This window comes from Corvus moneduloides, chromosome 4, assembly GCF_009650955.1.
Source record: "Corvus moneduloides isolate bCorMon1 chromosome 4, bCorMon1.pri, whole genome shotgun sequence".
NCBI classification, from domain to species: Eukaryota; Metazoa; Chordata; class Aves; order Passeriformes; family Corvidae; genus Corvus; species Corvus moneduloides.
The window spans coordinates 49,759,086-49,773,431 of NC_045479.1; the positions used below are offsets into that span (position 1 = coordinate 49,759,086).

At 36.9% G+C, this 14,346-nt stretch overlaps 1 protein-coding gene across 4 annotated transcripts in view; it reads right to left on the bottom strand.

The window, feature by feature from the left end:
- TFEC (transcription factor EC) overlaps positions 1–14,346 on the bottom strand; it is a 98,686-nt gene that overhangs the window by 12,339 nt on the left and 72,001 nt on the right. For 2 of the 4 annotated variants that reach the window (XM_032107456.1, XM_032107458.1), the window contains exons 4-6: positions 7,095–7,209; positions 6,170–6,223; positions 1,914–1,989 (exon numbers count right to left, since the gene is read on the bottom strand). In XM_032107456.1, the coding sequence (XP_031963347.1) occupies positions 1,914–1,989; positions 6,170–6,223; positions 7,095–7,209 (245 nt within the window). Of the gene's footprint in view, positions 1–1,913; positions 1,990–6,169; positions 6,227–7,094; positions 7,210–14,346 lie in introns of all 4 variants that reach the window. The other 2 variants (XM_032107455.1, XM_032107457.1) reach the window with 1 other exon arrangement.

Sequence of the window (14,346 nt, forward strand, 5' to 3'; positions counted from 1 at the left end):
CTTGCACTAAGCTATAGCAAAATCATCTTGCAATCTGCTTTTTCAAAAGCCCTGCACATTCTGGTGCCTTTTTTTCTTAGCACCAATTTAAAAGCTTTTCAGTAGGCCTGCTTTCCAAAGGAGTACTGATTATCAGCCTTTTGAAGACAGCAGTCTTCAGAATGTGAGATACTTAAGTTCACCTTGTGCTTTTGTAAACATAAACCACTCTGGGTCTGGTCACGCTGCTGAGCTCAGTCATGGGTTTGCAAACTAAAACAAGTAAAGGCAATGACTTCAAAATCTATACCTGAAACATTTTCATCAGGCAGCAACACCAAGATCTGAGGATAAAGTCCACCATCCACTTACTGGAGCAAAACTGCAGGTCCAGGTAAATAATTTTAAGAATAGCTTAAATGATTGCTCTAGATATTACAGTTTTGATTAAGTTCACAATGTAAGCCTGAGTCCAGACCAAAACATACAAGTGAAACACCTATATAGGCAATCAAAAAGTGCAACTGGAATTTGTACCCCATGCCCATCTCTAATTGCAGTGTAACCTATTTCTATTTTTGCTTTATAGCTGCAAACCAACAGTGCCATCCACTGTTTTTCTGAGAAATCTTTCAATTACTTGCCCAAATAGTATTGGATACCGAAACATGCACCAGCAAAATTAAAACACTTGTATCACTTTCTGCTTGCAACAAATCACATGGCCAAAACTTTATTTAGGTATTTAAAGTGCTTTTTATTTTAACTCAGCTGTAACACCTAATTCCATATTAATAATAAAAACATGCCCATTTACCCAATATTTTGTGAATGCTTATAGAAGGAGCTGAGTTTGTGAGTTCTCTAAATGGATGCAGTATGTTAACTTTCTCTCTGGTGACTTCACTCCAAGTAAAGCCAACCTTGTACTTATGTAAGTCTCACACAGTTTTATATTGTTGCAGAAATCCTTAATGTAAGCAAATTTTCTTAATCCTAAGGTAAAAAAAGCTGAAATATCAATAGGTGTTTTCATTTGAAGTATCATGCAAGTTTGTATGCAAATGATGCAAATGATAAAGACAAAATCTGTATAATCAACTTTATGCAAGTGACAATCATACTAGTATATTGTCTTAAGTTTTCCCTGAGTGACAAGAGAAATCTAAGGCTAAAGTTCAGCATTAAAAATCACTCTGAATTGTTATTACTGATCCTGCAATGGGCTTTTCTACAAGGCAGTTTCCTTCCTGTTGATGACAAATATAAGCTTTAAGGGAATGCGCACATAGTTCAAGCAATATGCATTTTGTGTTTCTTTAAGTATATGCATTAGTATAAAATGATATTATTATAGCAATTATAGCAATTATTACTTTTATCCTTGCATTTTAGGACTTGTGCTTTCCCTGCACTGAGTTGAGGACTTCTGAAAAATGCTCAGTCTACAGACTCTTAAATTGGTTTTTTTTTCCTTTAGTCAAAGGGCAGACAGTGACAATGTAAATTTTGTGTTATCCCACTAGAGGGCCATGGCAAGAGCTGAAAGCATCACTACTTCCTTCTCCAGAGACACCACACAATTGTGCTCAGGGACAGAGAGATGGACTTTCTGTTGTTTGGCTTATCTTTTCCTTTTTTCTTCTTTTTCCTTTTGTTTGGGTTTACTTTGTTTGTTTGTTTTCCCTTGAAGTGGTAGTCTCTCTTAAACACCCTGAAATTGCTTTCATATTATTATGTTTTCACATAAGTTTTTCCAAGGCACTAAAAATCTGTCAAAGGTTTGCTACTTCAACAGCCTGATCTGAGCCAGTGACCTGTCAGAGAAGAATTTTGTATCCCATTACTTAATCTTATAGCCAGTATATGCAACTGTCTCTTTTCTCCTGTATTTATACTGTAAATATTATTATAGGAAAGACAGTTGAACTCACGGGTCATTAGACTTGGGGATGAGTGTGCCAAGCTCCTTGATTCGGTAATTAATATTATACCTTCTTCTTCTCTCAACTGTTAAAAAGAAACGGTTACTATTTTTATGGTGAAATATTTTTGGAGAAATTCAACATAAAACGTTTTAATTAGTTAAAAACAAGTTAGTCAATATACAGAAAATGTCTTCCTCAAAGAGCAGTCCCAACATGAGCTCCTACTCTGTCTCTGACTTATTCTCCAGACAAACTCCATGATTAGTACCTTCTGTATCTTACCTTACCTATAGGTTTTTCCCCAATTTAAAATTAGATTTCCAGAGAATAAATAGTCACATATTGTCTAAATGTGAGTTAACACTTCTTTTTTACTGATGTTAATATATTCTTTCTCTACCATGCTCCCACAGAACAGAGATTTCAGCTTAGTGGAGTTTTGCTGGTGACTTCAACAGGGACACAAGACAATTCATTCAGCAGTTGATATTTTGGCAGAATTGCTGTTACAGAACACAGGTAACAGCTTTATTATCCCTTATTTATAATTACTAGCATTTAAAACCACAGAGAGCACATGATTACAACCATATCCTGTCATGGAAACAGAGCAAGATTATGTCCCAGTAACACTTTGTCCCCAGTACGTCTGTTTCCTTTGGTGACAGACAGCACAAACATATTTACGATAATTTTTAAAGCAGAGAGAAAACTAAAAAAAACCCCATGGTTTAAACAATGAAATCTATTTTCTGGATTTAAATTTATGCTTCTCCTAAGACAAGCTATGTAGGTTATCTTTGTTTACTTTGTGGTTTAGTTAGAAGGAAAAAAGAGAAAATAAATGTCTTCAAATTAGTACCCCCTCTCTGTGCTCTCAGTTCACTTTACCAGAATTGTACTGTTATCCAGTCTGGTGTATGTGATCCTTCAGAAACTTTACATTTTCTTAGTGGATAGGTGCAGAGGACATCTCATTGGTTTGGGGAATTAATGGTATATAATTTTGACACAGAAAGTGTTTTTAGTGAGAATGTAGTCCCACTGGGGTACTGCTGGCTATCAGAGACTGGTGTTCTACTGGTGTGAACTCATGCTTTTGTCCACTCCCTCCACTTTAACTCAATCCAAATCTTGCTGAATAAGCAGGAGTCAGCTTTGGTCCATCACTAACATCACACTGAGCTCTTTCTCTTCGCCTTCGCATCTTGGAAGACCTTACCTTGGGCTCAATATGCTAAGGCCACTGTTCTCTGTCAGACCAGCCCTGGCCAGCCTAGAACAAGGGCAGAATGGATACATGTTCCAAGTTTGGAGATGTTCACTTTAAGTCTAATGTCCTAATTTTGAATGTTAATACAAAAAGGTTGGTAGAGCTAAGTTGTATGTGTTCAGCCAAGGGCATCCTGGTGGGTCTTCCAAGGCTGACTTAAATATTCTCAGTCATATGAGCATGTTGCTTTCAGTCTCAGCCCCACCACCTGGATCACTTTTAGTCTTCTTCTTCCTGTGTATAAAAGTGTTTTTTTCCAGTCTGTGTAGGCTCCTAGGTTTATGCAGCAGTCAGTTACTTCTTCCCTAGCAGATTCAAGCTCTGGGAACAACCTGAGTGTTTTCATTTACTCTGATTAAGTACTCTACCTTGGTGGGATGTATTATCTCGTCTTGCTTTCTATAGAAACAGGAATTTCACTCAACAAATTAAAACATCTCAGATTTTTTTCATCATGATTCACATATTCAGAAGACGGGGTTATAATCCTCCTAAGTGTACTGCTTAGTGAGCCCCCACATCCCATTGGAATGAATGTGCAGGATCTTGTAGGAGAGCAGTGTACAAAAACACATAGCAACTGAAAAATTTAAAAGATATATTTCAGTTGTGTTGGCAAAATTATGGCATGGCAAACAAAATTGAAGAATGTGCTTAACTGTACTGTCCTACAGCATAATAGCTGCTGTTTAATCAATATTTATATTGTGGAAAACTCTGTAAGACATTCATCAAAAAGCAGTCAACTAAGCATTTGCTATGAAGACAAAGAAAAAATTATGTGGACGCTTACAGAATTCTTTTTTCTTTGTATTTTTCTTTTTCCTGAAAAAAAACTTCCATTGGTTGTGTTAATGAGTTAGGGGGGATATTTTTAAGCTTGGAAACATGTTTCAACAGAACTTTCCTGATGTATGTCTGTAATCTTTCCAGAGATATCCTGAGTTATCAGTAATATGTCAAGCATCAAATATAAACATAAGACAAATCAGAAAATGATTTTTCAAACTGCGTGGACAGGATGATGACATAACCCCAGGATGAAGAAAAAAACCCCAAAGTCAAAGAAAATTAAATGATGTTTAAAACTCTGCTACATGAAGGGGTTCCATTTCTTAAATCTAAATCCCTTTTCATGGTTTCATCCAATATACAACCTTTCAAAAGGAACTTTTTTCAGTACTTTCATTCCTTCTTGTTATGAGAATGTACAAGAACATTTCTGTAAAATTTAGACCTTAATTTGACCTGCAAATTGAATTTTTGTATGATTCCAATCAACTTCCAAAAACTGATTTTTCAGACCATCACTAAGAAACCTGATCCTCATAAAAGAGTAAATCACACAGATGAAGCCTTTATAGGCAATGCATTATTATGACCAAGCCTTTATATAGTAGAGCTATCTCCAGAGAGACTTTGAGCTCTGTAGTATACACCTGGAGCTAAGCCAAAACAGATGCTGCCTGTCTGCAGTGGGATCTTTATGGTCTTCAGTTTAGTTGCCAGTGGTGAGGGAAAATTCTCAGACATTTCTTCTGTGATCAGGAAGGACTCTGATAAGCCAAAACAAACAATGGAGGCAATAGTAAGGCCTGCCATTCCTGATGTACATATGAGCCTCTCTTTCCCCTTGTAGCTCCAGATAACTCCTACCCACCCCCTTTCCCATCCAGCAAAACTCCCCATTTCTGCCCTAACAAGACAGACGGCAGCTGCATTGGCATTTCAGAGATTACGTGCTAGCAACATGTCTAAGAATCTTCATGGTCTGTCTGTAATCCACAAAAAAATCACAGACGAACATAAGGATGACTTCTGGAAATTCTGAGTAGCAGAAGATTGTCCACAGTCATTGCTAGCACATTGTGCCAGTGGATGTATACTTTTGGGTGTGTAATTTCATGCAAAGAAAGCCATAAACCCCTCTATGGAATACTGGAATAGCCAGAGAAGCAAGATAGAAATAAGAGAATAAAGATACAAAATAGTGGCTATTAACTAATTACCAATTTAGTTTTAAATTCATAGAATCATAGAGTATCTCAAGTTGTAAGTGATTCATAAGAATCATTGAATCCAACTCCCATACTATTTCTGTTGGAAGAACTGCAAAGGAGAACTTGGAAGTGTACCTGCTGTACTCAACACTTTCCAAAAAGAATCTTCAGGCTTTTTGTTTCAAATTATGCTTTAGAGGGAAAAATTGTGTAATTTTATAGGCAATCTTCTTCCAGTAATGAAACAGATTTTTTTCTATTCTATATAAACCAAAATGTTTTTTTTATTTTTATAAGTCTAATACTTAGACACTGAACTATGAATTTCACTATGTTCCAAGATTATTTATGTTCCAAGACTATTCTTCTAGAACCAACATGCCATCTGTACATAGCTGCACTGCTGTCCATAATGGAAACAGAACTATATATCAGGTGACAGAGGTTACAGGGCTTGTGTGGCAGAGTCCTGCACTGATCTCCTTTGGTGAGATACAATTTCCATAACTTTAAGAGCTAAACAACCACTTAGAAATTGTCTGATAGCATATGCATTCTTTTTTCCTTCCCCATCACCCATAAAGAAGTACAGCCTCTTGCTTGGGTGCTTCAATAAATACGGTGTGAAGACTGGATTTTCACTGTTGTTTTTCCTCATAATCTGCCTCCTTTCTTGTCTGCTTTGCACTGTAATTCTTAGAGAAAACATCAAGTAAAGTGTGCTACTGTAAAAAAAAAATAGCAGGAGATGATATGGAAATAAATTAATTGCAATATGCAAAGTATTTTGAAAGACAAAAGTCAGTGACAGAAGTTGATTTCAAGAAAGAAAGCTTTGTGGTTGGCTGTGCTTGCAGTCTGAGTTCAATTTGATTAGCCTGCTAACATGCTGATCTAGAAGAAGAGCAGAGATGTGGTAGCTAATGTATAATGGTTTTGCATTCTCCATACATTCCATTTAATGAGATGGAAGATGAACATATACTTACTGAGATTGTGGTTATCCTTTTTTTGTCTCTCCTTTGCCATTGCTCTTGTATCTGCTTCTGACAGAAAGTAACATTTATTAAAATAGTCCTTAAAATGCAATTCCCATACTTCTTTCATCTTTTGAAAATGGCCTCGTATCCCAAAGACCAGACTTCCAGTACTTTTACTACATTACTATTTTTATTATTAAAGCAGATCATAGGCAAATCTATATTCTACCAGTACGAAATTTTTACCAAGTCTGGCAGGTTGCTTAAGATTTTTTTTATTGCACTTTTTTTAAAATTTAAGAATGTAGAAATGCTGTGGAGGGGCATTTTTTTCTCCAATTTCCTGTATTTTACATCAGGATAAAACTTACAATACACTAAGGTGAATATGGATTTTTTATATCCCATAATGCAAGAGTTAATCAGATTTGTAAGATATTGAATAAACTCACTGTTTCCTCTGAGAAACACTAATAAACTGTACATGATTTTTAGCATTCTTTGGATTAATTGAATGTAACTTTTAAAGTTCTTAATCCACTAATATAGCTTTACGTTGAATAGGCTTATTGTTAAGTTTTAAAAGAACTATTTGTTCTAACCTGGAACAAATTTAATGGATGATAATTTATTTATACTGTTGGCCAGGAGCCAACATTTAGAATAATATAATATTTTCTAAAATACAAGGTTTTTTTAGAAACATGATGTTCATAAAAACAGGGGGCAAACATGGTTTCTGAATTGCTAAAGAGAAGTACAGAAAGAAAATATTTCTCCTTGATCTTTGTTCTTTTCCTTAAATGAAACTACAAACTGAAAATTCTCAGGAATTTAATTATGGACATCTTTTTCATGGATAAGATTTATTCAACTTTTAAGAGACCCACCATCACTTATGCAGTTATATGCCAAAATCTCAGAGTTCTTTTACCTGTTAGCTCCCTTTTTACTGGTAGATTAGCTGGGCAAGAGGCATTTGTGAGACCAATATTAGCTGGTGCCATTCCCTGGTCACTGTTATATATATCCAAAATGCTGCTAGATAGCTTGAGGGGTAGGGAAGGAAAGAAGAATAAGAAAAAAAATTAAAAAAAGTTAAAGACTTCAAAGATCAAAAAAGCAAAACAACATGCATGCAAGGAGCAAACATCTTTGGATATGAGTCTGGTGTTCTTTAGGAGGAGTACACGTACATATAAAGGGAAAGTTTACTGTTACATAATATTAAGTAAAATTGAAAGCAAAGGGTCAGTGTCTGCCATTTTTCCACAGGTGCCGTTTGTGTGGGTTTCAGATCTACAGTGATGGCAAGATATGGGCCCCAGTTTCTATTTTCCAATTGCTTCTACAGCATATTTTCTAAATCCAGGGTTGCCATGACTGCACTTCAAATATTCATTAGGTTGAAAGCCGAAATAACCTCGCTGATTTTGACCGTACTCACCAGTACGTTTTTTAACCACAACTCTAAACTCTGAATTGGTACTTCCTATGGGGCCTGGTTTAGCAGTACAAAGATTCAGGGACCTAGTTACATGTAACAGTTAAAATTAGAGTGGACAGAATATCAGAGAAAATGCTTTGAGGAAAGGAACTGTATTGTTGTCAGGATAGACCAGATAACCTGATGGATTTAACATGCATAACATATAACCATGTATATCAGTATCCTTATTACCTTAAAAAATACCATATACTATTATTTAAATAAACCCATAGAATGCACCCAAAGAAAAGTAAGGCTAAAGTATGTGGATTTCAGGTAATTGCGCAAATATTACCTTTACTTGGATAACTTTACATTTATGAAATAACTGTAAAATATGTAAAAGTTTACTGAAGAACACTTCAGGCTTTGCTCAGTTTCTATGACCCTATGATCAGCCTTTCAGCACTGATCCTTTGCAGTAAGAGAAAAACTTTTTTATCATGCATATAAAATTTGTACTAACATCTTTGGGGTTTTTTTTGTGGCCAGCACACAAGGACTCATAAACTGAGTTTGGGTCCACATGGCCAAAATAACAGAAAAAAAAAAAAAAAAAAAAAAGAAATCAAAAGAAAAACACCAAAAACCCCAAAAGGATTAAAAAGTGGGTGAAAAAATGTGGATAAAACCCTGACCTGAGACAGAAAAGCATGAAGGGAAATTAGGAGTTATTTAAGAAAATTGTTTTTCATGGACAAGAAAATGTGTTTTTACAGATTTGCCCTGCACCTATGGGTCCTGAAACAACTCAGAATTTTCCAGGCAGGTCACCAAGACACCAACTGTTGGTCTGCTGGGAACCAGCTTTTTTCAGGCTCTTGTAATTTCTCTTTTTGTAGAGACTGTGAGCTTCACCACAAGTTACTTTGAATGGAGACAACTTTCCCAATTACTTGCTCAGTGTGAAATTGTTCCATGGCAGTGCTTCCTATATTTTATGTTAAATCTGAAAGTTTTAAATTGGTTTTATTTTTAAATAATGATTTTATTAAATTAACTAATAACTTTACTAGATCATCTGAGAAACTATTTTGAGTTAAATTCTCCCAGTTCTATTGCATACAGTGAAATGAAACAATCAGAATTCTTTTCGAACACACGTAAATAACATGCTCATCTTTAAAGTAGAGCTTTATTACTTAGGAAAACTGACAATTCTTGAATACCATTAGAAATCACAACACCAAGTCAGTTTTGAAAATCTGCTTACACATTTGATCTCTCAAGGAAAATACTTTTTAAAAGAATGTTTGGAATTCAAATGAATATTACTCAGAACAAGCCATGTTTAATATGCAGGATTTGAATGCTAAGAGCATTCTCACGTTAAGTACCTTTGTTTCATTCGAGGGGTAAACTGACAAGTACTACAGAATTCGCTGCAGTTTTACTTTTGCATTTTCTTTGTTCCAGTGATAGGATAACTACATTACAAGAGTGAACTCAGATTAGCTCTAGTCATATTTAATTACTTCCTACATTCATGTAAATGAATCTGGCTCATTGAAACTATATGAAAACAGAATGACATAAAAAATGAGAGTCAATGTGACTCCTACACTCCTACATGTCCAAGTTCCAGTGGACTTTGGTAAGGCTGTTATATGATTTAGGCTACTGTTTTTGTGAAATGCTAGGAGATAGTAATGACTAAAAATTATATAATCTAATAAATAATCTAATAAATGAGAAATACATATCTGGCATACTTTACATATTTCACACAGCTTTGTACATAAGTTCAATAATTTTCATGAAACTGGTGGCAATCTTCAATTTAGCAGATTGTCAATGCCATTAATGAAAAAAACAGGCTTGTAAACCACAGTTTGACACAAACATGAGATACTTAATTGATTACTTCTAAATTTCAAGCAGAAACTCACATTTATCCTTGCAAGGTAGTTAAATTTCTATAGCCTATTCACAAAGGTGTGAATTTAAATGACAGTGTCCAAATCCAAGAGAAAAGTTCATGAATGGCCAATTTAGCTGGCAAGGAAAACATAATACCAATACACTTCAAAGTTCAAAACCATGTGATGGTTCAAAAGAGAATGAGTAAATTCAACTTAAAACCACAGGTAGACATTTCAGTTGAATCCAATAACACAGCTGGTGAAGGCAATTCTATGTAACTGCTGCCATTGTCCAGAGTGATAAGACTTCATGTACTTCCTTCCATCACTAGAACCACTGGGGCAGTGGCTGCAAGCATCTGTCCGTGATCTATATCTGACTACGTTAATACTTTCATCAAGCAGCAAAAGGTATGAAACATCACAGAATCATAGAATACCCTGAGTTGGAAGGGACAGACATGGATCATCAAAGTACAACTCCTGGCCCTGCACAGGACAACCCCAAGAATCACACCATGTGCCCAAGAGCATTTTCCAAACACTTCGTGAACCCTGGCAGGCTTGATGCTTTGACCACTTCCCTGGGAGCCTGTTCCAGTGACCAACTCTGGGTGAAGAATCATTTCCTGATATCCAACCTAAACCTCCCCTGACAACTTCAGGCCATTCCCTTGCGTCTTGCCACTGGTCACCACAGAGAAGAGATCAGTGTGTGCCCCTCTTCTTCCCCTCATAAGGGAATTGTAGACTGTGATGAGCCTCCCCCCTGCCCCCAGTCTGAACTGACTAAGTGACCTCAGTCACTTCTCATATGGCTTCCCTTCTGGAGTCTTCACCATCTCTGAGGCCCTCCTTTGGACACTCCCTTGTAGCTTTATATCTTCCCAAACCTGACCAGAATATTCACGGTGAGGCCACCCCAATGCAGAGCAGAGAGGAACAATCCCCTCCCTTGCCTGGCTGGTGATGCTGGGCCAATCCCCCAGGACAGGGGTGGCCCTCCTGGCTGCCAGGGCACTGATGACTCATATTTAACTTGCCATAGACCAGGACTCCAAGGTCCCCTTCTGTGGTGCTGCTTTCCAGCATCTCTTTCACAGTCGGTCTGTACATTCACGACTGCCCCATCCAGGTGAAGAATCCAAGACTTGTCTTTGTTAAACTTCATTCAGTTTAACAAAGTGACTGTCCAGCCCTCTAAATTATCTAATTCTCTTTGCAGAGCCTCTCTGTCAAATGTCCCATATCATCTTTGTTTCTTGCAGATGCTTTCCAGCATTCTTCCCCTTGTCATTTCACATTTTTTATCAGCCAAAAGGAAAAGAGAATCACCTGTTCATCATATGGAGATGATGAAAATCAAGCCCAAACCCAAGTCATTTAACTACTGATGACTACAATCCTATCATCTGACTAATTAGAAGGATTCACATAAACACTACTCCAGAAGGGATGGGCAGGGAAGAAGAGACAGTGGGGTAGCTCTGTATTTTAGAAAGTGTTTTGATTGTCTAGAGCTTAATGATGGTGATGATAAGGTTGAGTGTTTATGGGTAAGAATAAGGGAGAAGGCCAGCGAGGCAGTTCTCGTAGTAGGATTTTTTATAGACCACCCAACCAGGATGAAGAGGCAACTGAAATATCCTATAAGCAAGCAGCTGAGAGAAATCTTGCAACTGCTGTGCGAAAAGATGAGCCAGTGAGGAAGACTGGCCTGGCTGAACAGAGAGCTTTGGCTGGAACTGAGGGAAAAAAGGACGGTACAAGTAGAGCCAGGCAATTTAAGAGGACACCAATGATGCTGTGAGATTATCCAGGGAGAAAATTAGAAGGGTCCAAACATAGTTAGAACTTTATCTAGCCGCTGCTGTAAAAGACAATGAAAAGTGTTTCTATAAATAAATCAGCAACAAAAGGAGGGATAAGGAGCATCTCCATGTTTGTACTGGATGTGGGAGAAAACACAGTGACAAAGGATGAGGAAAAAGGCTTAAGTATATAATGCCCTCTTTATCTCAGTCTTTAATAGTAATACTACTTGTTCTTTGGGTGCCCAGTCACCTGACCAGGGAGACAGAGCAGAATGAAGACCTCACAAGGGAAATGGTCAGTGGCCTGCTATACCACTCAGACACACACAGGTTCATGAGGCCAGATGGGACGCACCTGAGGGCCCTGAGGGAGCTGGCAGAAGAGCTCACTGAGCCACCTTTAGTCATTTACCAGAAGTCCTGACTAACTGAGAGGGTCACAGTTGACTGGAGCAAATGTGACGCCTGTCTACAAGATGGGCCAGAAGGAGGATGGAGGAACTACAGGCCTGTCATCTTGACCCCTTGACAAGAAATGTTACAGAAAGTTAGTGCCAATTGCACTATCAACTGTCTCTTTCTTCTGTAAATTTAGTACAAATCTCAGTTATATGTCAATGGCCACTATGACAGATAAGTGTCTTTGTGGATACGGCCACTGGTGGTCTCCGTTTGACACACTGTCTTCTTTCCCAGTTAGTCAGCATAAAAAATCTGCTATGAATTAGTGTGCAAGGAATAATTTTCAGTGTCAGGATTCAGGATCAGGAGAAAATAGAGGGTGATTAATCTGACCTCTTTTGGACACTTAGAATGAACTGAATAATCTCTGTTTCTTACTCTTGACTCTGTAGAAAGTTTGGGGTGAATGTTGCAGGCCTCCCATGTGTGCCTTCTCAGGAAACCTCACTGGGCTCCTCATGTGAAAATTTTCAAATAAACTCTTATTTTAAAAATCATGTAAGAAGGACTTCCTTTAAAATTAATCATATTTCTGATTACCAGGGAGTTTTTAAAAATACAGTCAAAAATATATCAAAATATTTTGTTGAAACTCTCTACCTTAATTTGATCTGCATTGATATCAAGCATAGAAAATCCCAAGGAATTTCCTTGCTAACGTTGCTGAACACTAAGAGCCGTCTTAGAGTAGAAATTGGCCGATTTTGATACAACATGAGGAAACATACTATTTTTGTCTGACAAAGAAGGAAGTTGTTTTAGAAATGTAGACATATGTAAGTAACTAATTTTCAAATTATAAAATCAAAATATGTAGCACAATATATTATAGGAATTGTGAGTAAAAATACATGTAGCTGTTTGCATGTGTACCAAAACTCCATACATCATAATGCGATTTATTGTTTATAGTGCCATTTAAGCAGGGAAAGTTTTTGCAGTACTGAGGCTTCAAATAGCTTCCAGTCTTACATAAAAGGATATACATATATATATATATATACACACACACATAATTCCACAAAAATTCAATGCAATGTTACTAAATGTACAAATCATTTAAAGTGGCACAATTATACAATATGCTTGCAATGATGATCTTACAATTCTATAGCACTGTGAAACCTGATGAATCCCAAAGCACTTTAAAATTCCAGCTGATTCCACCATATGAAAAGCATGTTCCTGCTTTCAGTTTAGATGTGGAAACAGAGATATTTGGATATGAAAATTCCCAGCCATCAGGAAATCATTTGTCCTGCAGGTATCATGAGCTATGTTGGTTCACACCTGTGCTGTTCTGAGAAGTTCTGGTAAGTCATATAATTTCCAAACCTTATATTCATGATACTTATATTTACATATATGTATCTGAGAATTTAGATGCAAGCAGCTCATCAGGAATGAGAACGCAAATATTAAAAGTAGCAGAATATAATACACCATCTTTCCTACTTCTGAAATACGGACAGCTTTGGACAAACTATCAACAACCTTTAGCACAGCAAATGGTTAATTGGGAATAACCAGTGACAATGTGGTACAATTGGACAAACTATCAACAAACTATCAACAACCTTTAGCACAGCAAATGGTTAATTGGGAATAACCAGTGACAATGTGGTACAGGAAGAGAATAATACAATATCTAATTAAAACTGCAAGGAGCATTAAAGAAAGCAGACTGTAATTAACAAAGTTAGCATTTGGCAAGGACACTGGGGTTAACATTCTTCCTTTTGTATAAAGTGTCATGGGATCTTCAATGCCTGTGTGCAAAGACTGGAACATGAGAATTTCCATTCATGGGGCTCAGTCCTGAAAGATACTCAACTTTGAAGCTTAGACCAATTATAAAAGCAAACTTCAGCTGTACTACCTGAGTGAATACACCTCACAAGAGCCTGTGACCTTGTGCTTGCTGAGAGTGTCCAAGGGAAGTACTATGGAGGTCTCATCTGGAGAAGATTTTTATGTTCGATGCTTGGGTCTGAACTGCTATGCAGGCAGGACTGTGTAGCAAACACTAAGAGTTTGTTAACAGCATGGATGACTAACAATGGACAGCTGTGATCACAATTTGCAGTCTCTAATAACAAGTTTGGGGTTTTTTTAAAGGAAAACATTATATGAAAGACATTGTCTTATGAAAGTAAATTATGTGGTATTCCAAATCCTATAGCACGATAGTTATTGGTAAATACCATGTAATTTTAAGGGAGACTTAAACCAATAGCATTTCCATATCCTCCAAGAGAAGGACTCTGAATGCAGTAATAAAATATATGAATACAGATTGTCCATGCCTGTTCACTTGTAGTTCTATGTCACAACAGTGTTCATTTGTATGATCACATATTATTTAAGTATTTTTCCATTTTGGCTAATCTTTGCATGATGTGTTTGCCCTACAGCAACAGTCTGTAAGGATCATGGTTGTATCACAATCAGTGTTGCACAGTTAGAAAATAACAGCCAAAACCTTTTCTAAAGTCAGCTAGAATTTTCTTAATTTAAGAATCCTGCTGAATATGATAAGGCCCAGGCTGGACTAGAAAG